General features: G+C 40.7%; 1 protein-coding gene across 3 annotated transcripts in view; it reads left to right on the top strand.

The window, feature by feature from the left end:
* The window catches only part of GABRG3 (gamma-aminobutyric acid type A receptor subunit gamma3), a 656,700-nt gene that overhangs the window by 581,166 nt on the left and 53,103 nt on the right, over window positions 1-22,431 (top strand). For all 3 annotated transcript variants that reach the window (XM_056555892.1, XM_056555893.1, XM_056555894.1), the window contains one exon: window positions 3,324-3,520. In XM_056555892.1, the coding sequence (XP_056411867.1) occupies window positions 3,324-3,520 (197 nt within the window). The remainder of the gene's footprint in view (window positions 1-3,323; window positions 3,521-22,431) is intronic.

Genomic DNA, 22,431 nt, shown 5'->3' with positions numbered 1-22,431 from the left:
GCATATAGCAGCTTACTCAGGGGAAATAAATATAGTGACACAGATTGTATCCAGTGTTCTATTTAGATCAAATGTCACATAACCAAGTAGGTACAAGATACGCAAATATAAATATCTGTCCGCAGCGCTTCCCATGTATTACTCTGCATATGTGATTATGTTTGCAGTCTCAAACAAAAAAAAAATCACCATCATACAATTTCATACATATGGTGTGGCCCTGAGCCAGGGGCTTGGTCAGGCAGTGGGGCTGCCTGGCCACTGAGTCCTTCCCTCGATGGGCTTGGTGTCTCGGAGGAAGTAGTTGCTATGCCAGTGTTAGGTTAGGGATCCACTCTGACTAGGTGGCCTTGATGTGGCGATTGGGCTTGTACTTTTCTATCAAAATGTATACTAACAACCTGTTAGTTTTTGAAATTAAGCTGAGAAGCAAGTAGATCAAAATACAAATGGATGTGCGGCTATGTTTCTCTATTTTTGTTGTATATAAGCCATCTTTTTGTTGAGCAACAATTAATTTTTTTCACATCTTCGGAGAATTCTTTGCTATGATGTGCCATGTTGAACTTGCAGTGACCTGTATTAGAGAGTGTTAGAGCAATAATGCAAAATATAAGACACCTCCCCCCCATTCACACCGGAGACCTTGTAACACTCACCAGTCACATGACACATGGAAGGGAAAAGGGCTAAATGTGAGGACAATTCCTGCTTAGTACAAACTTTTGTTGCCATGGTTAAGACATTAAGACATCAATGGATGTGTGTTGATATTTTTTGAGGGGGCTCAACATTAAACACTGTTATACATGCTGTGCACTCACTACTCTACATTGTAGCAGAGTGTGATTTCTTTAGTTTTGTCACATGAAAATATATCATAAAAATATTGAAATAAATGTGAGGAATACTCACTTATCTAAGATGCTGTATATACCACAAATTGCCTCTCATCATGGCTTACCACATCCCCCCCCCCCCCCCCCCCAATAAAAAAAAATGATATTGCAATACTGTAGATGTACTGTGGATGTGAACTGCATCTTGCTGAGGAATGGTAAGGGTAGACATGTGTTTACCTTAAAATGAAAAACATTTGATGTGTAGAGCTAGGCCCAGATTTATCAACCTGTGCAGGAGAAAAACTGGAATGATTTCCTATGTAAGCTTTGATCAAATCACTCCAGTTTTTCTCTCATAGATTCATACATCTGGTCCATAGTCGTTGGCTTACGTATGAGATGTTAACTTAACCTAACTCACATCAACTGATGATCAGACATAGGTGTAGATATGATCAGATCATGAAATGGCCAAAGTAGTCTGTATGGAAAGCACTTTAGACTATTTTTGGAGCTGGATTAGCTGGATTAATATATAAAACAGTATATTTTACAAATATTCAAATCCCAAAAAACTGAGCCATTTGGGGCCTGCAGAAATTGATTCTTCCTTCAGAAGATCTCTAGGCACCATGACAACAGATCGGCTCCCGGCAAAGTGTCATAATACTGGAAAATAGTGCTGTTGGTTTTATCAGCAGCATGGATCAATCTCCTTGTTGGCTACTAGCACTGGCTCTAAGCCGGATGCCTCTGACTGTTGACAGCCACAGGACGTGCTTACTTGTCCTGTGATGGCAAATCATATATAACAGCATATAGTGGTCATATGGTGGTCAGGTATATTGACCAAGTTCCAGGTCCATTTTAGTCCTTTGTAAAATATTATCACACTGCAAACCAGAGATGTACCTACTGCCCCCTGTGCTGGTGAGTTGCTGTATCAGCTCTCCCAGATGGCGATGCCCCACTCATAGGTGACCTCTTCACTGATTACAGTCATCCTCTTTGCTTCTGAGCATTTTCCCAATGCCATCCCCACCTCTAAATAATCTCCCCACCCTTTCAGTGTTCTAACACATATCAAAGTTTTTTTTAAGTTAGCACCTGAAATCAATATTATAGGTACTCAATCTTTTGAAGAGTTTTCATTAAAGCTTTTAACATTTTTCTAGCCTTATTTTTGCTCATTGTTTGCTAAAGAGAATCTGACAGCTGTTCACCCAAACAAACCCATTATACTGGGTTACAGTGCAGGTAAAAAGCTTTTGAAATGAAGGGTCACTCACTGTTTTTCATGGCTTGGGTGCAGACTTTTGTCCTTTGATGATGTTATTTCTATTGCACTTCAGCACTCATTGGAGGCGGGGATTGCGGAGCTACCTTTTTTGATGAGTCAAGTGTCATTTCTTCTGGAAAGGCTGCATTCACATTCACACTTTAGAGGTTTGTATCTCATTTTGTTTCTTTTAACCAAGCACAGGAATCGATCACAGGATGAAAAAAGTAAACCTGTTTAATTTGGGAGGATATTTCTTTATTCTATTGGTTAATCCTACCATATTTATAGTGTATAATAAACCATGTAGTATGAATGTGAATGCATCCTAAGAGAACCATTCTACCATGGTTAAAATAACCAGATAATAAATAAGGTAAATAAAAACTACTGGGCTATATTTAAAGAGAATCTGACAGTTGTAAACCCACATTAAACTGGGTTATAGTGTGAGTGAAGTGTTTTAAAATGAAGGGTCACTCACAGATTTTTGTGCGTGGGTGCAGATATATGTCTATTGAGGATATTATACCTATTGGACTCATTGGAGGCGGGGAGCCAGCTCATATAGCTCTCCAGGAATAACATCCTCAAAGGACATATGTCTGCACCCATGCACGAAAAACAGTGAATGACCCTTCATTTTAAAGCTCTTCACTCAAACTATAACCCAGTATGCTGGGTTAAATGCGGGTGCACAACTGTCAGATTCTCTTTATATAGCCCAGTAGCTTTTATTTACCTTATTTATTATCTGGTTACTTTTACAATGGTAGAATGGTTCTCTTAGGATGCATTCACATTCATACTACATGGTTTATTATACCCTATAAATAGGGTAGGAGTAACTAGTAGAATAAAGAAAGATCCTCCCAAATTAAACAGATTTACTTTTTTCATGCTGTGATCTATTCCTGTGCTTGGTTAAAAGAAACAAAATGAGATACAAACCTCTGAAGTGTGAATGTGAATGCAGCCTTTCCAGAAGAAATGACACTTGACACTTGACTTAAAAGGTAGCTCCGCAATCACTTGAGGTAAATTGACCAGATTCACAGGGAACGGCTCACACTGAGAATCATCCTCCTCATGTTTTCTTGATTATTTTTTCTAAAATACTTTCTTGATTGTTTCCCAGAAAATATTTCAAGGTTGTGTAAGTTTTCCTGCTGTAAGCTGAATGGATTTGTTTTTCCATTCAGGTATCACCACTGTATTGACAATGACAACATTAAGTACCATAGCAAGAAAGTCCTTACCAAGAGTTTCATATGTCACCGCCATGGATCTATTTGTGACAGTCTGTTTCTTATTTGTATTTGCGGCACTTATGGAGTATGCAGCGCTTAATTATTACTCGAGTTGTAAAAAGCCGAGAAGTAAAAAGAAAAAAAAATCGGTAAGTAAAAATTGCTTTCCTGTTTTATCTCATTTGCCTTTTATTCAATAAAATAAACATAAACACTATAAAATATTATTACAAATGTTGAGAGCGAAGAGATACAATATTCAGATAAAAAAATTAGTTTATAATATGAACCACCAAGGAGTTTCTATATGAAACTGGCCACCTGACAAAGCACTGCAGTCGGAGTATTTCCTAATTTAAAAGTGGCTCATAATAGTGTTGCTGGAATCACTTATTGGCAGGTTAAGTAGAGGCTCAAGCCACAGGCTTAAGTTATATGTGCACACAACATTATCTGAGCCTCTTTGCTGCCTGATTTTCAGCTATTTGTTCCTTCACACAGTTTATTAAGCAGTTTCTTGGTTTTGGTCTTTTTTTCAAAAAAATTACGTGTAAACATAGCTGTGAAAATGGGAACCTCAGACCTGGTGCTGGATAAACATTGTAAATGAGCATGAGAATTAAAACATACCTGTCATTATGTCTGGCAGCAGGATATGTTTAAAACTCCCAGGCAATCTTGTAGCTTGAGACTCACTCTGAAATGTCGCAATGAGAAAATGTATATGAACAACAAATGGGGGATGACCCCCAAGGGGTACCCTCAACTAGAACACCCCCCCCCCCCCCTGCCCCGAAACAAAAGGGTTAAAATATAACCTTTATTGTATACTAAAAATAAAACTGTGAAGAACTATTATAGTAATTCACCCTGCCACCACTAAGTGTAAGTATCACATAAGAGTTGAATAAAACACAGCTTGTCATGCACTGATAACTATATAGTTGTTCATATTTGCCATAATTCAGTGTTCCACTTTGTCTTATAGGCCACTCCAATGGCTGCCTAATAATAGAGCTAAGGCTGACCCAAAATGCTGCTGGTTAAAATATCACATTAGCCGGAGTCCTGACATTTCGCTGGAGAACCAGCTTCATCAGAGGACTGGTGGCTACTATTTTAACTAGCAGCATTTTGGGTAAGCCTTAGCTCTATTATTAGGCAGCCATTTGAGTGGCATATAAGATAAAATGGCACACCGTATTTTGGCAATTATGAATAACTATAAAATTATCAATGCATGACAAGCTGTGTTTTTAATCAAGTCTTGTATGATACTGACACCTGATGGTGGTAAGGTAAATTACTATAATAGTTCTTCACAGTTTTATTTTTAGTACATCATAAAGGTTATATTTCAACACTTTTTTTTTTTTTGGGGGGGGGGGGTTCCAGTTGAGGGTACCCCTTGGGGGTCATCCCCCATTTGTTGTTCATAGTATTACCCTGTCCCCCGTCGGGGTTTGTTTGTTTTTTTGTCAGAAAATGTATAGTCAGACTTCCCATAGACAGAATTCCTAATCACGTTATTTTGGGGCAAATCTAGGGCTATGAGATTGCCTGGAAATTTTTAACATATCCTGCCACTGAACATAATAACAGGTACGCTTTAAGGCTATGTTTACATATGTAAGGCATCTGCCATAGTTTTCCTCCGGCATGCACCTGAGGGAAACTGATGTTAGAATTGATCCCATTAATTTAAATGGGGCCATTCACAATCATGTAGCATCTCAATTTTGACTCCGGATGGTTGGGCATTCCGGAGGGCACCGGATAGGGGAACACAGCTTGCTGCATTCCTCTGTCTGGCATCCAGAAACAATGGATGCCGGACATATGTGAATCCAGTTTTAACTGTTTATCTGGAATTACAATTTTAGTTTATACTGAACAGCTGTCATGTCATTGGGACGTTTGTTATATTTAAAAAAAAGCTTTAAACCATCAGGTATTAAAATAAAATATTAATACATATTAAATAAAATTATAAAATATTCCATGTTTTTGTCAGTTTTGATTTGCCACTGCCCAAAATTTGCAGATTCTCAAAGAATACTGTAAGAGAATCACTTTGCCCATTACTGTATTTTCTCTTTGGCAAAGGCAAAATTCCCACATGAAAATGCTATTTAAATGGTTGATAGATCTAAAATCAGTTTTTCCAATGATCAGCTCAAGTGGCAGTGGATGAAAACTTTGTTTAAGTCTAATTCCTAACTGTTCCCATCTTCTCTAATAATACTTGTTACTGAGAAATAATGGGAAATCTAAAAAAAGATGACGTGAAAGTGATGTTAACAATCTAAAGAAGAACAGATGAACATCAACCCTTTTTCTATTAAAGATTGTGGTTAGTTTACAGTTGGCTCTGGGTCTGTTGTTAACGCTCAGTAAGTTTTCAAATTCTAGTCTAGCTGATAAAAAAAAGCAATATATGTGTCAATGTTTAATAAGGCAGAGCTGACTAATACCATATTTATTCTTTTAACTTGAACAACATATTTCATTTCAAGGACAGAACTTCTCTTTAAATGAAGAAATATCTAGCGCTTCAAGTTTATTGGGTTTGAGAGAAAAACAATCCAATATAGACAAGGGCATTAGTAGATTTAATAGTCATCCTTGAAAATAGCTTATTTGTATTCCTGTTAAAAACAATCATGATGAGAACAAATAGTGATCCGCTTAATGTAGGAGGCAAGTGCATTCCATAAAAACATCCAATTATATTCATATCCAACTATTTATCTTTTATTTTGGTATTTGTATAGCAGAATTCCTTGCAGTTATTTATATAGAATTTATTTTTATTCATTATTGGTCCCAACTCCAGTTAACCCCTTCAGGACGGAGCCCATTTTGGCCTTAAGGACCGGAGCGTTTTTTGCACATCTGACCACTGTCACTTTAAACATTAGTAACTCTGGGATGCTTTTAGTTATCATTCTGATTCCGAGATTGTTTTTTCGTGACATATTCTACTTTAACATAGTGGTAAATTTTTGTCGATACTTGCATCATTTCTTGGTGAAAAATCCGTAAATTTGATGAAAAATTTGAAAATTTAGCATTTTTCTAACTTTGAAGCTCTCTGCTTGTAAGGAAAATGGATATTACGAATACATTTTTTTTGGGTTCACATATACAATATGTCTACTGTAGCAATTTTCCGATTTTTCACAAAATCTTCAAACTCAGTATTTTTCAGGGACCAGTTCAGGTTTGAAGTGGATTTGAAGGGTCTTCATATTAGAAATACCCCATAAATGACCCCATTATAAAAACTACACCCCCCAAAGTATTCAAAATGACATTCAGTAAGTGTTTTAACCCTTTAGGTGTTTCACACGAATAGCAGCAAAGTGAAGGAGAACATTCACAATCTTCATTTTTTACACTTACATGTTCTTGTAGACCCAATTTTTTAATTTTTACAAGGGGTAAAAGGACAAAATTTTTACTTGTATTTGTAGCCCAATTTCTCTCGAGTAAGCACATACCTCATATGTCTATGTAAAGTGTTCAGCGGGCGCAGTAGAGGGCTCAGAAGGGAAGGAGCGACAAGTGGATTTTGGAGAGTATGTTTTTCTGAAATGGTTTTTGGGGGGCATGTCACCTTTAGGAAGCCCTTATGGTGCCAGAACAGCAAAAAAAAAAACACATGGCATACCATTTTGGAAACAAGACCCCTCTGGGAATGTAACATGGGATAAAGTGAACCTTAATACCCCACAGGTGTTTCACGACTTTTGCAAATGTAAAAAAATAAAATAAAATTTTTACCTAAAATGCTTGTTTTCCCAAAAATTTTTAATTTTTAAAAAGGGTAATAGCAGAAAATACCCCTAAAAATTTGAATTCCAATTTCTCCTGATTCAGAAAACACCCCATATGGGGGTGAAAAGTGCTCTGCTGGCACACTACAGGTCTCGGAAGAGAAGGAGTCACATTTGGCTTTTTGAAAGCAAATTTTGCTCTGGGGGCATGCCGCATTTAGGAAGCCCCTATGGTGCCAGGACAGCAAAAAAAAAACCCACATGGCATATCATTTTGGAAACTAGACCCCTCGGGGAACGTAACAAGGGTTAAGTGAACCTTTATACCCCACAGGTGTTTCACGACTTTTGCACATGTAAAAAAAAAATTTTTTTTTTTACCTAAAATGCCTGTTTTCCCAAAAAGTTTACATTTTTAAAAAGGGTAAAAGCAGAAAATACCCCCCAAAATTTGTAACACAATTTCTCCCGAGTACGGCGATACCCCATATGTTACCCTAAACTGTTGCCTTGAAATAGGACAGGGCTCCAAAGTGAGAGCGCCATGCGCATTTGAGGCCTAAATTAGGGACTTGCATAGGGGTGGACATAGGGGAATTCTACGCCAGTGATTCCCAAACAGGGTGCCTCCAGCTGTTGCAAAACTCTCAGCATGCCTGGACAGTCAACGGCTGTCCGACAATACTGGGAGTTGTTTTGCAACAGCTGGAGGCTCCGTTCTGGAAACAGTGGCGTACCAGACGTTTTTCATTTTTATTGGGGAGGGGAGGGGGGTTGTATAGGGGTATGTGTATACGTAGTGTTTTTTACTTTTTATTTTATTTTTTGTGTTAGTGTAGTGTAGTGTTTTTAGGGTACAGTCGCACGGGCGGGGGTTCACAGTAGTTTCTCGCTGGCAGTTTGAGCTGCAGCAGAAAGTTTGCGGCAGCTCAAACTTGCAGCCAGATACTTACTGTAATCCTCCGCCCATGTGAGTGTACCCTGTACGTTCACATTGGGGGGGGGGAGGACATCCAGCTGTTGCATAACTACAACTCCCAGCATGCCCGTTGGCTGTCGGTGACTGCTGAGAGTTGTAGTTTTGCAACAACTGTAGGCACACTGGTTATGTATCACTGAGTTTGTGACCTAACTCAGTGTTTCACAACCAGTGTGCCTCCAGCTGTTGCAAAACTACAACTCCCAGCATGTACGGTGCATGGTGTACGGTGACTGCTGAGAGTTGTAGTTTGCAACAGCTGGAGGCACACTGGTTGTGAAACACTGAGTTAGGTAAAAAAAACTCTGAGTTTCACAACCAGTGTGCCTTCAGCTGTTGCAAAACTACAACTCTCAGCAGTCACTGCCAGCCAATGGGCATGCTGGGAGTTGTAGTTATGCAACCAGCAGATGCACCACTACAACTCCCAGCATGCACTTTAGCTGTTTGTGCAAGCTGGGAGTTGTAGTTATACAACAGCTGAAGGTACACTTTTCCATAGAAAAAATGTGCCTCCAGCTGTTGCAAAACCATAAGTCCCAGCATGCCCATAAGGGAATGCTGGGAGTTGTGGTGGTCTGCCTCCTGCTGTTGCATAACTACAGCTCCCAGCATGCCCTTTTTGCATGCTGGGAGCTGTTGCTAAGCAACAGCAGGAGGCTGTCACTCACCTCCAACGATCCTCGCCGCACAGGTCAGTCCCTCGTCGTCACCGCCGCCGCAGCTGCTCCTGGGGCCCCGATCCCAACATTGACGCCGGGGATCGGGGTCCCCAGCACCCGGGGTGCACGACCCGCACCCGCTCACATCCTCCGGAAGAGGGGCGGAGCGGGTGCGGGAGTGACACCCGCAGCAGGCGCCCTGATTGGTCGGCCGGTAATCCGGCCGACGAATCAGGGCGATCGTGAGGTGGCACCAGTGCCACCTCACCCCTGCAGGCTCTGGCTGTTCAGGGCCGTCAGAGACCCCGAAAAGCCAGTAATTCCGGGTCACCGGGTCACTGGAGACCCGATTGACCCGGAATCGCCGCAGATCGCTGGACTGAATTGTCCAGCGATCTGCGGCGATCGCCGACATGGGGGGGCATAATGACCCCCCTGGGCGATATGCCGGGATGCCTGCTGAACGATTTCAGACGGCATCCGGCTCCGGTCCCCAACCGGCTAGCGGTGAGGGCCGGAATTCCCACGGGCGTATGGATACGCCCTCGGTCCTTAAGGACTCGGGATGCAAGGCGTATCCATACGCCCTATGTCCTGAAGAGGTTAAAGGAGTTATCCAGGAAAAAACTTTTTTTTATATATCAACTGGCTCCAGAAAGTTATACAGATTTGTAAATTACTTCTATTAATTCTATCAATAAAATCTTAATCCTTTCAGTACTTATGAGCTTCTGAAGTTAAGGTTGTTCTTTTCTGTCTAAGTCCTCTCTGATGACACCTGTCTTGGGAAACGCCCAGTTTAGAAGCAAATCCCCATAGCAAACCTATTCTAAACTGGGCGTTTCCCGAGACAGGTGTCATCAGAGAGCACTTAGACAGAAAAGAACAACCTTAACTTCAGAAGCTCATAAGTACTGAAAGGATTAAAAAAAAATTAATAGAAGTAATTTACAAATCTGGAAAAAAAGGGGGGGTACCAAATGCCTCTAGACTAATACCATAAAATGGTACATGATGATGGAATTACAGAAAAAATAATAAATCGGACTGTGCTTCACTTTAAATGATGTACAAATTTAATAAATAATACAAATAAGACATAAAATAAATAATACAAATCTAATACATAAATGCCTCCTACCACAGGGCCCTTGTGGGGAGGTATGATATTTGCATACAAAGCATATATTAAAAATTTTAAAATATAGCATGTGAATTACGTTCTACCGCTATCCCAATATATTGCAAACCGACATAGTGTACTTTTGTGCGGTACACTCCGTTCTCATGTGATTTAGAACAGTTCACAAAGTGATATAATTACCAACTCCTAAGGGTGGTTTTGGCTGGACGTCCGAGAGATGGATATATGAGGGCTGTGTCCAGCGCTAGCGTGCGCTTGCGGTGACAGGCCCGGATGCCACAGGCCAAAAAAGGTCACCGGTCACGGAGTAATTGCAGGCTCGATGGCAGATGTAGTGGAGGCTGTGTCCAGCGCTGGCATGCGCTTGCGGTGACGGGCCCGGTTGCCGCAGGCCGAAGAGAAGTCACCGGTCACGGAGTGGCTCCGGAGATGGAGATATACTCGGAGGTAGATGGATCTTGCTCCGGAAGCAAGGAAAGGAAAGCCTCGTGGAAGATCTCTCGGCGTCTGGTGGAAATGGCGGATGAATTACAGCCAGGTGTAAAATCAGCAGATGATGGAGTTGTGTCGGAGGTAAATGATGGCGGTTTGTGGATTGCGGTAGTCATGCGATAAATATTTTTTTAAAATATTTATCGCATGACTACCGCAATCCACAAACCGCCATCATTTACCTCCGACACAACTCCATCATCTGCTGATTTTACACCTGGCTGTAATTCATCCGCCATTTCCACCAGACGCCGAGAGATCTTCCACGAGGCTTTCCTTTCCTTGCTTCCGGAGCAAGATCCATCTACCTCCGAGTATATCTCCATCTCCGGAGCCACTCCGTGACCGGTGACTTCTCTTCGGCCTGCGGCAACCGGGCCCGTCACCGCAAGCGCATGCCAGCGCTGGACACAGCCTCCACTACATCTGCCATCGAGCCTGCAATTACTCCGTGACCGGTCACCCTTAGGAGTTGGTAATTATATCACTTTGTGAACTGTTCTAAATCACATGAGAACGGAGTGTACCGCACAAAAGTACACTATGTCGGTTTGCAATATATTGGGATAGCGGTAGAACGTAATTCACATGCTATATTTTAAAATTTTTAATATATGCTTTGTATGCAAATATCATACCTCCCCACAAGGGCCCTGTGGTAGGAGGCATTTATGTATTAGATTTGTATTATTTATTTTATGTCTTATTTGTATTATTTATTAAATTTGTACATCATTTAAAGTGAAGCACAGTCCGATTTATTATTTTTTCTGTAATTCCATCATCATGTACCATTTTATGGTATTAGTCTAGAGGAATTTGGTACCCCCCCTTTTTTTCCTTATATATTATTTTATACTAGTATTTTTTGGTGTAAATACTTTCCATTTAGCCTCGATTAATTTATATTGTGAGCTGCACATACCCCATTTTTTTCAATTTACAAATCTGTTTAACTTTCTTGAGATAGTTGATATATATATAAATAGTTTTTTCCTGGAATACCCCTTTAAATTCTAATGCATCTGGCCATATTTTTTTTTTTATCTTTATTACTCCATTTCAATAACAGTATTATACATCTTCATAAAATTACACTTCTGTTTCCTTCACATATCATCAATATTACAAAAAATGTTAAACCCCTCCCCTCTATTCACTTCTCAAGTCTGGTTCCAGTGCCCTGTCTGACCCACATCACACACATCCATTTTTATTACTAATTTCAATAATCCCTCCTCTCTCCTCCTTCTCTCATATCCCCCCCCCCCAATTGTTGGTCAAAAGAAATTAAAAAGAACACGACATATATATATGAAAATAATTGATATTAACTCCTCCCTCCCCATCCATTCTTACAGCCCCTGCACTATATCATATCATTAACATTATTTCTGGTTTTGGTCGGACAAAAACTCCTCCCCTTACAGAGACGTAATCGCCTACCACCCCCTCCCCCCCTACCCCATGAAGAAGAAAGAAAAAAAAAAGGTTTTTATCTAAGACTCTCCACTAGACACAATCTCTCTCTCTCCATCATACCGTTAATCCACTTATTCAAAATTGCATGGAATTTTGACAAACATCCGGCCTTAGCTGCCCAACAAAACTCAAAATTCAGTATCTTACATATTGTAGCGTTAAATTCATAAATTTTTGGGACTTCTTTGGACATCCAGTTTCTTGCTACCAATAGTCTGTTTACAAATTGCACTTTCCTTCATAAAATCTTATCCATTCTTCCTCCCCCTTAAAACCAGGTTATCAATTTATCTCCAGTCTACAACTCTAGCCTTCCCTCTGTCATCCTTATCACCTTCAACCAAAATTCCTTAAGTATCGGACAGTCATAATACATATCGAAAAACCCCGATCCTTCGCTCTCACATCTTGGGCACTTATATTTTTCAGATTTATCTATTTTTCCCAAAAGTTGTGGCGTATAATATAATCTATGTGTTATAAAAAATTGTGCATTTTATGTGAACTATTTTTAATGATGTTCAAACTCTCTTCCCAAATCCCCCTCCATTCCTTCTCTATTACTTGTCCTATATCTTTTTCCCATTCCATTATACTGAAGTGCCTCACTCCATTTTTAACATCCACCATTATTTTATACATCTTAATTTTTTTTTTATCCGTGCCTTCCCTTAAGACCTTCATTATCAAACACTCATGAATTCTTATTTTCTCTTTCTTATCTATTTTTTTCACTGCATATCTAAATAGCAACATCATGTTATTAGGAATTTTGTATTGTGCACTCAACTCCTCAAATGATCAGATTTTCTCCCCTTCAAAAAAATTGTGCAACATATTTTAACTTGTTTTTACCCCAAAATCGCCTTTCCTGTCCCTCAAGTTCTTTAACCCCTTAACGACGAGCACCGTAAATGTATGTCCTGGTGAGGTGGTAGTTAACGCACCAGGACGTACATTTACGTCCTAAGCATAACCGCGGGCATTGGAGCGATGCCCGTATCATACGCGGCAGGTCCCGGCTGTTGATCGCAGCCAGGGACCCGCCGGTAATGGCGGACACCCGCGATCCCGCGGATGTCCGCCATTATCCCCTCAGATGCCGTGATCAATATAGATCACGGCATCTGCAGCATCGCGGTCACTTAAATGGATGATCGCATCGCCCGGAGCGCTGCCGGCAATCCGTTCATCCAGATCGGCAGACGGAGGTCCCCTCACCTGGCTCCGCTGCCTTCCGGGAGTCTTCTGCTCTGATCTGCCTTCCTGCAGACCAGAGCAGAAGATGACCGATAACCCTGTAACCCGATAACCTATACCCGATAACCCGATAACCTATACATAGCACTGAACAGGATTAGCAATCGAATGATTGCTATAAATAGTCCCCTATGGGGACTATTAAAGTGTAAAAATAAAAGTTAAAAAAGTTTTTAAAAAAAAGTTAAAAAAAATTGAAAAACCCCCTCCCCCAATAAAAACGTAAATTGTCCCATTTTCCCTATTTTACCCCCAAAAAGTGTTAAAAAAATATTTTATATACATATTTGGTATTGCCGTGTGTGTAAATATCTGAACTATTAAAATAAAATGTTAATGATACCGTACGGTGAACGGCGTGAACGTAAAAAAAAAGTCCAAAATGAGCCCTCATGCCGCCACTTATAAGGAAAAATGAAAAAGTTATGGGTCTTCAAAATTTTAAACGTACTAATTTGGTTAAAAAGTTTGTGATTTTTTTAAGCGCAACAGTAATAGAAAAGTATGTTATCATGGGTATACTTTTAATCGTATTGACCCAAAGAATAAATAACACATGTCATTTTTACCGTAAATTGTACGGCATGAAAACGAAACCTTCCAAAATTAGCAGAATTGCGGTTTTCTTTTTAATTTCCCCACACAAATAGTATTTTTTTGGTTGCGGCATACATTTTATGGTAAAGTGAGTGATGGAATTACAACGGACAACTGGTCACGCAAAAAACAAGCCCTCATACTAGTCTGTGGATGAAAATATAAAAGAGTTATGATTTTTTGAAGGCGAGGAGGAAAAAATCGAAAACATAAAAATATAATTGTCTGCGTCCTTAAGGCCCAAATGGGCTGCGTCCTTAAAGGGTTAAATTTTGTGTTATTAAATAGTCTTGTGCAATCTAGTGAGCCTTCCACCTTCATTATTTTTTTCATTTGTGCCCATACTTTATCCCCCATCTCCCCTATAGGCTCCTTTTCACCCAACTTAGATTCTAAAAATTCTCCCATATCTTCACACGCATCCTTTTTTTTTCTTTTACCATGTTAGCAAAGGAGTCTGTTTCCTTCCATTTCTTTACGTACCTCAACTGTGCTTCTATATAGTATAGTCTAAAGTCTGGAACAGGTAGTCCATTTCCCTACATAAATAACCTAATTCCACTCTTGTTTTTTTTCCCCCCTTTCCAGACCAGTTCTCTTTCCATAGCTTTGATTTCTTTAACCATTTGTTCTCCTAGCCATACTGGACTATTGGTCAATGCAAACAAGATCTGAGGCAGAATTATCATCTTTAATAGGCTAATGCTATCTGCCATGCTAAGTGGTAAACTGATCCAAATGTTTATTTTTGCCTTTCTCAAAGTGGGCCAAACATTTAATTCCGGATATTTAAAAACTTGCCTTCCAACATTTATACCCAAATACTTAGCCCCTTAAGGACGCAGGGTTTTTCAGTATTTGCATTTTTGTTTTTTCCTTCTTTACCTTTTAAAAATCATAACCCTTTCAATTTTCCACCTAAAAATCCATATTATAGCTTATTTTTTGCATCATGAATTCTACTTTGCAGTGATATTAGTCATTTTACCCATAAAAATAAACAGCAAAACAGAAAAAAAAAATCATTGTGCGACAAAATCGAAGAAAAAATGCCATTTTGTAAATTTTGGGGGCTTCCGTTTCTACGCAGTGCATATTTCGGTAAAAATGACACCTTAACATTATTCTATAGGTCCATACAGTTAAAATGGTACCCTACTTATATAGGTTTAATTTTGTCGTACTTCTGGAAAAAATCATAACTACATGCAGGAAAATGTATACATTTAAAAATATCCTTTTCTGACCCCTATAACTTTTTTATTTTTCCACGTACAGGGCGGTATGAGGGCTCATTTTTTGCGCCGTGATCTGAAGTTTTTATCGGTACCATTTTTGTTTTGATCACTTTTTATTCATTTTTTTAATGGTATAAAAAGTGACCAAAAATAAGCTTTTTTGGACTTTGGAATTTTTTTTACGTGTACGCTATTGACCGTGCGGTTAAGTTAGCGATATATTTTTAGAGTTTGGACGTTTAGGCACGCGGATATACCACATATGTTTATTTTTATTTACACTGTTTTATTTTTTTTATGGGAAAAGGGGGGTGATACAAACTTTTATTAGGGAAGGTTAAATGATCTTTATTAACACTTTTTTTAAACTTTTTTTTTGCAATGTTATAGCTTACATAGGGGCCTATAACATTACATACACTGTAATCAGTGTTATCGGCACTTGACTGCTCCTGCCTGGATCTCAGGCACGGAGCAGTCATTCGCCGATCGGACACTGAGGAGGCAGGTAAGGTCCCTCCCGGTGGCCTGTAAGGTGTTTGGGATGCTGCGATTTCACCACGGCGGTCCCAAACAGCCCAATTGAGCAGCCGGGATTGTTTCACTTTCGCTTCAGATGCAGCAGTCAGCTTTGATCGCAGCGTCTGAAGGGTTAATACAGGGCATCACCGCGATCGGTTATGTCCTGTATTAGCCGCAGGTCCTGGCCGTTGATGGCCGCCGGGACCAACCCGATATGATGCGTGACCCCGCGGCATATCGCGGGAGTCGGTGGAGGACGTAAATATGCGTCCTTCATCGTTAAGGAGTTAAACGTTTCTCCCTATCCTATTATCTTAAGTCTCCCATGGGATATTTATTTATCTAGTGGCATTAATACAGTTTTGTTCCAGTTTATACTTAATCCCGATTTATTCCCAAACTCCTCTATTTCCTCTATAATCCCCTCTAATGCCTCTTGCGTATTCCAGTTATAAAGCAAATTATCATCTGCAAAAGTGATATTCTGTTCCATGTCCCCTGACATCCAAACCCCTCCGCTATCTTCATGTTTCCAATTCTTGTTGCCAATAGTTCAATATATAGGGCTAAGATATGGGGGGACAGAGGACAGCCTTGTCTAGCTCCCCTGGTTAACTGAAATCCCTCCGACTGAACCCCATTTACCAGAACCACTGCCCTGGGGGAGTCATACAGTATTCCCATCCATTTCATAAAATCTTCCCCCAATCTATATCCCGTCATTACAATCCAGAGGTAGGACCACTCCACCCTGTCAAAGGCCTTTACAGTGTCCAATGACAGGATGGTGCGGTCCCCTCCCCCCCCCCCCTCCATTTGCAGATTTCCAAACAGTCTTCTTATATTATCCGCCATGGTTCTTTCACTCATAAATCCACATTGATAATTCAATATTAATAAAGGCATTACCTTTGCCAATCTCACTGCTAAGGTCTTTGCCAGTATCTTCATATTGGTATTTAGCAGTGAGATTGTCCTATACGCATCAGGCTCATATTCGTTTTTCCCAGGTTTGAGAATCAACGTTATCACTGCCTCCTTCATTAAGGGGGGTAGTATTTCACTCTTTAGGATGTCTCTGAATAATCTCACCAATCTGGGGATAAGAACACTCGCATACTTTTTATACAGTTCGAATGTATATCGAATGCATCCGGGCTGGGTGCTTCTTTTACCACTTTCCACACCTCACTTTATAAGATATCGCCATCCAGCATCTCAACAGCTTTCTTTTTCTTTTGTTAATTTTGGTAGTTCACATTCATCAACATATTTTTGTATGTCTTCTTGTTCTGCTTTTATTTGTGAGGTATATAGCTCTTTATAGAATTCTAGAAAGACTTTTGTAATTTCTTTGACGGCTGCTATTAATGTTTTTTCTTTTTTTTTTCTTTTATAAGCTTAGCCAACCATCTTCCTGGCTTTCCCCCTTCTAAATATCTCTTCTGCTCTGACTGAAACATCATTTTTTTAAATAGCTCTTTATACCCCCCTATTGCCTCTTCCCATTCTCTTCTATCCTTTTCTAGTCCTGTTTCTTCAAAGTGCTGTTCTGCCTCCTCTACTTCCCTTCTCATCTCTTCTTCCTCTATCTTAGATTTTTTCTTCATCCTTACAATTTTCTCTCTGCAGATGCCTCACAATACCGCCTTAAAAGCATCCCAGACCATCTCCTCTGAAGCTGTTCCACCATTAATCTCAAAATATGCCTTTATTTTATCCCCTAACTCACTATCTTCCCCCCATACCTCCATCCAAAATTGGTCTATTCTTGTATTTATCTGGCGTATTCTTCTGTTTACCATTTGGAACATTAGCGGTGTATGATCGGATATACTCCGAGGTTCGTATTTTATACCCTCTATCCATGGGATAATCTCCTTATCACCAATTATCATATCTATATAGAATAGTATTTTCTTGGATTTGTTATAACATGAATATACTTTCAATCCTGGGTTTCTCTCTCTCCAATAATCCACCCATCCTAGTTCCTCCACAATTATTTTTAATCCTGTTATTTCACCACAGGATTTTGTCTTCCTATCCGTAATCTATCTTTTCATTCATCCATTACTGCATTAATATCACCCATCACCATAATTGGGATACCTCCCTTATCATTGGCAAACCAACATAGTTCCTTAAATACCCCGGATGACAAGGGGGGGTGGCACATAGACGAAAGGGAAAAGCAGTCTTCTTCCCTCCCAATTCAATACCAGAAATATGTATCTTCCTTCTTTGTCTACTTTAGAGTTTAACACTTCTACCTTCAGCCCCTTGTGTATTAATACACTTACCCCTCTAGAATAGCAAGTATGTGTTAAGTGAAATTGCTTTGCAATCCACCTTCTCAAGAAATCTAAATGTTATCCTTTAAGTGTTTCTCCAATAGACAATTAATACCTGGTAGATATTTATCTATTACTTTATAGACTGACCATTCGCCTCACCCTATCTGCCAGCCCCCTTACATTCCAAACTAATACCCTCATTCAAGTCTTAGGAGAGAGAAAAGAAGAAAAAAAAAATAATAACCCCTGCCATCCCACCTTCTTTTGAAATTGCCAAAAATATTTTCCGACAATTCCTCTATCTCGAGCCACCCACCCGACCAGCCATCTTATCCATTTTTTCCCTTAAATTACATCAGTATATTTAACTATTTGTTTACAGGGGAGATTAGTTTATTACATTTTACCTGATCCCTTCCTTTTCCAGCCACTCATTTACTTCCTCCACTGAGGCAAAAAAACACAACCTATCTTTATATATCACCCTGAGAACATGTATAAAATGTAACCTCACCTGCTATGTTGCCCTCGAATAGTCTGCATACAATATAAATTTATTAACATCAATTTCTTTATCTGCTCCTCTGGCTGCCCTCAAAATTACATCTCTGTCTGCCACCGATAGCAACCTGACTAGAACTGTCTTCGAATGGGCCCCTGGTGGAGGAGGTTTTGACGGCACCCTGTACTCCCTCTCTACTTCAAATAGATAAGATAGACTTTGTTTATCAAAAAAATTTAGTATCCAGCTTTTAACAAACCACTTTCCCTGCATTCTTCTACTCTTTCCTCTTCCTTCCCTTTCTACAGAAACCACCCCAACCAGTTGGTCCCTCTTACCCTACCGTTATTTACCACAACAATTAACCTCAGTTACCGCCCATCATTATGGAATCATACATTAGGTATTTGAGTATTAGAATAGAAGTTCGTCATCCAGTTATAAAATATTAAGCCTCGGGAAAGAAGCAGTTAATCATTGAAGTGCATCAATTTTTATAATTCTACAAGTTGGGTTCAAAACACCAGGGAAAAACTCTCTATCCAAATCTTTGGCAGCACAATGTTAATTTCTAGCCAGGAGTTGCTGTTAATGCATCAGCGTCCAACACAATAGAGAAAATAGGAGAAAGAAAGATTCTGGCCAGGGATCACACAGATTGTTATCAGGTATTAAAGTTCAATAAGTAGTTGCGTCTTCCATATAGCTATTGAATATATAGCCATGGGTTTATATTGGTTTTCACAGTTATTGATAAAATAAGTTTCTGCCAATCCAGCTGATTAGTCTTTACATTCAGTTCTAAAGTTCAGCAGTTCATTGTAAAAAAAAAATTCTTATCTACATGCCAATCATTATAGCGATACAGTGAGAAGTTTTTATTAAAGACACCAGAGTCTATCATTAAGTATTAGAGCACGGAAAATGAATAGTTAGCCTTGGAAATTACAATGCGTCGATTTAATTTCATCATGCGCCGGTATGACTGGTTCAGAAGGCACTTGAACCCGGAGTTTGACGTGCTTGCTTGCAGTGTATCGGAAGTATCCGTATAGATGTCTCTCGCTGGATTACCTCGAGGTGGTAGCGTCTGATGTCAAAAGGTCAGCAACACACACTTGCAACAGACTGGGATGGATTACAGGATCAGTAGCTCTCCCAACAGCAGACGGACCTCGGCAGTGGTAAGTAATACAGCCGGTTTCTTGTAACATGCGATATTTGATGCTGGTCTGAATGAGAGTCTATATGTTGGTCACTCTGCATGAAAAAATTGCTAAACGCGTTTCTGGGTGCTTGAAAGTAAGGTGATTGACCCCTTCCTCCGAAATGCATTCAGCTATTTTTTCATGCAGAGTGACCAACACTTAGACTCTCATTCAGACCAGCATCAAATATTGCATTTTACACGAAACAGGCTGTATTACTTACCACTGCCGAGGTCCGTCTGCTGTTGGGAGAGCTGCTGATTCTGTAATCCATCCCAGTCTATTGCTAGTGTGTGTTGCTGACCTGTCAACCTAATGTGGGGAACTATACTGAACCTAATGTGGGGGAACTATACTGCACCTAATGTGGGAGAACTATACTGCACCTAATGTGGGAAACTATACTGCACCTAAAGTGGGGGAAATATACTGCACCTAATGTGGGGGAACTATACTGCACCTAATGTAGGGGAACTATACTGCACCTAATGGGGGGGACCTATACTGCACCTAATTTGGGGGAACTACAACCTAATGTGGGGAACTGTACTGCAGCTAATATGGGGGAACTATACTGCACCTAATGTAGGGGAACTATAATGCACCTAATGTGGGGGACCTATACTGCACCTAATGTGGGGGAACTATACTGCACCTAATGTGGGGGAACTGTGGTGCACCTAATGTGGAAGAACTATATTGCACCTAATTTGGGGGAACTGCAACCTAATCTTGGGAACTATACTGCACCTAATGTGGGGGAACTATACTGCACTTAATGTGGGGGAACTATACTGCACCTAATGTGGGGGAACTACAACCTGATGTGGGGAACTATACTGTGGGGAACTATACTGACAACCTAATGTGGAAGAACTATACTGACAACCTTATGTGGGGGGGGGGGACAGATACAGCCAACCTAATGTGGGGGAACTACAACCTAATGTGGGGGAACTATACTGCCAACCAAATGTGGGGGAACTTTGCTGCCATCCTAATGTGGGGGAACTATGCTGCCAACCTAATGTGGGGGAACTATACTGCCAACCTAATGTGGGGGAACTACAACCTAATGTGGGGGAACTACACTGTCAACCGAATGTGGGGGAACTGTGCTGCCAATCTTATGTGGGGGAACTACAACCTAATGTGGGGGAACTACAACCTAATGTGGGGGAACTACAACCTAATGTGGGGGAACTATACTGCACCTAATGTGAGCAAACTATACTGCCAACCTAATGTGGGGGAACTATACTGCCAGCCTAATGTGGGGGAACTACAGCCTAATGTGGTGGAACTCTACTGACAACTTAATGTGGGGGGAACTATACTGCCAACCTGCCAACCTAATGTGGGGGGGCCTATACTGCCAGCCTAATGTGGGGGGACCTATACTGCCAACCTAATGTGGGGGGACTTATACTGCCAGCCTAATGTGGGGGAACTGTGCTGCCAATCGAATGTGGGGGAACTACAAGCTAATATGGGGGAACTATACTGACAATCTAATGTGGGGGAATTATACTGCACCTAATGTGGAAGAACTATACTGCCAACCTAATGTGGGGGAACTATACTGCCAGTCTAATGTGGGGGAACTACAAACTAATGTGGGGGAACTATACTGACAATCTAATGTGGGGGAACTATACTGACAACCTAATGTAGGGAAACTCTACTGCCAACCTAATGTGGGGGGACCTGTACTGCCAGCCTAATGTGGGGGAACTATACTGACAACCTAATGTGGGGGGGACTTATACTGCCAGCCTAATGTGGGGGAACTGTGCTGCCAATCGAATGTGGGGGAACTACAACCTAATGTGGGGGGACTTATACTGCCAGCCTAATGTGGAGGAACTGTGCTGCCAATCTTATGTGGGGGAACTACAACCTAATGTGGGGGAACTACAACCTAATGTGGGGGAACTATTCGGCCAACCTAATGTGGGGGAACTATACTGCACCTAATGTGAGCAAACTATACTGCCAACCTAATGTTGGGGAACTATACTGCCAGCATAATGTGGGGGAACTCTACTGACAATCTAATGTGGGGGAACTACACTGACACCCTAATGTGGGGGGAACTATACTGACAACCTAATGTGGGGGGACCTATACTGCCAGTCTAATGTGGGGGGACCTATACTGCCAACATAATGTGGGGGAACTACAAGCTAATGTGAGGGAACTATACTGACAACCTAATGTGAGGGAATTATACTGCACCTAATGTGGAAGAACTATACTGACAACCTAATGTGGGGGAACTATACTGCCAGCCTAATGTGGGGGAACTACAACCTAATGTGGGGGCACTACAGCCTAATGTGGGGGAACTATACTGACAATCTAATGTGGGGGAACTACACTGACAACCTAATTTGGGGGGAACTATACTGCCAACCTAATGTGGGGGGACCTATACTGCCAGCCTAATGTGGGGGAACTATACTGACAACCTAATGCGGGGGGACTTATACTGCCAGCCTAATGTGGGGGAACTGTGCTGCCAATCGAATGTGGGGGAACTACAAGCAAATGTGGGGGAACTTTACTGCCAACCTAATGTGGGGGAATTATACTTCACCTAATGTGGGGGAACTATACTACCAACCTAATGTGGGGGAACTATACTGCCAGCTTAATGTGGGGGAACTACAACCTAATGTAGAGGAACTACAGCCTAATGTGGGGGAACAATACTGACAACCTAATGTGAGGAAACTATACTGACAACCTAATGTGGGGGGAACTTTACTGCCAACCTAATGTGGGGGGAATTACACTGCCAGCCTAATGTGGGGGGGGGGCTATACTGCCAGCCTAATGTGGGGGAACTATACTGACAACCTAATGTGGGGAAACTATACTGACAACCAAATGTGG

Source organism: Hyla sarda, chromosome 2 (genome assembly GCF_029499605.1).
Source record: "Hyla sarda isolate aHylSar1 chromosome 2, aHylSar1.hap1, whole genome shotgun sequence".
Taxonomy (NCBI): Eukaryota; Metazoa; Chordata; class Amphibia; order Anura; family Hylidae; genus Hyla; species Hyla sarda.
Note: the sequence above shows the minus strand (reverse complement) of the source record. Positions and strands in the feature narration are given on the sequence as shown.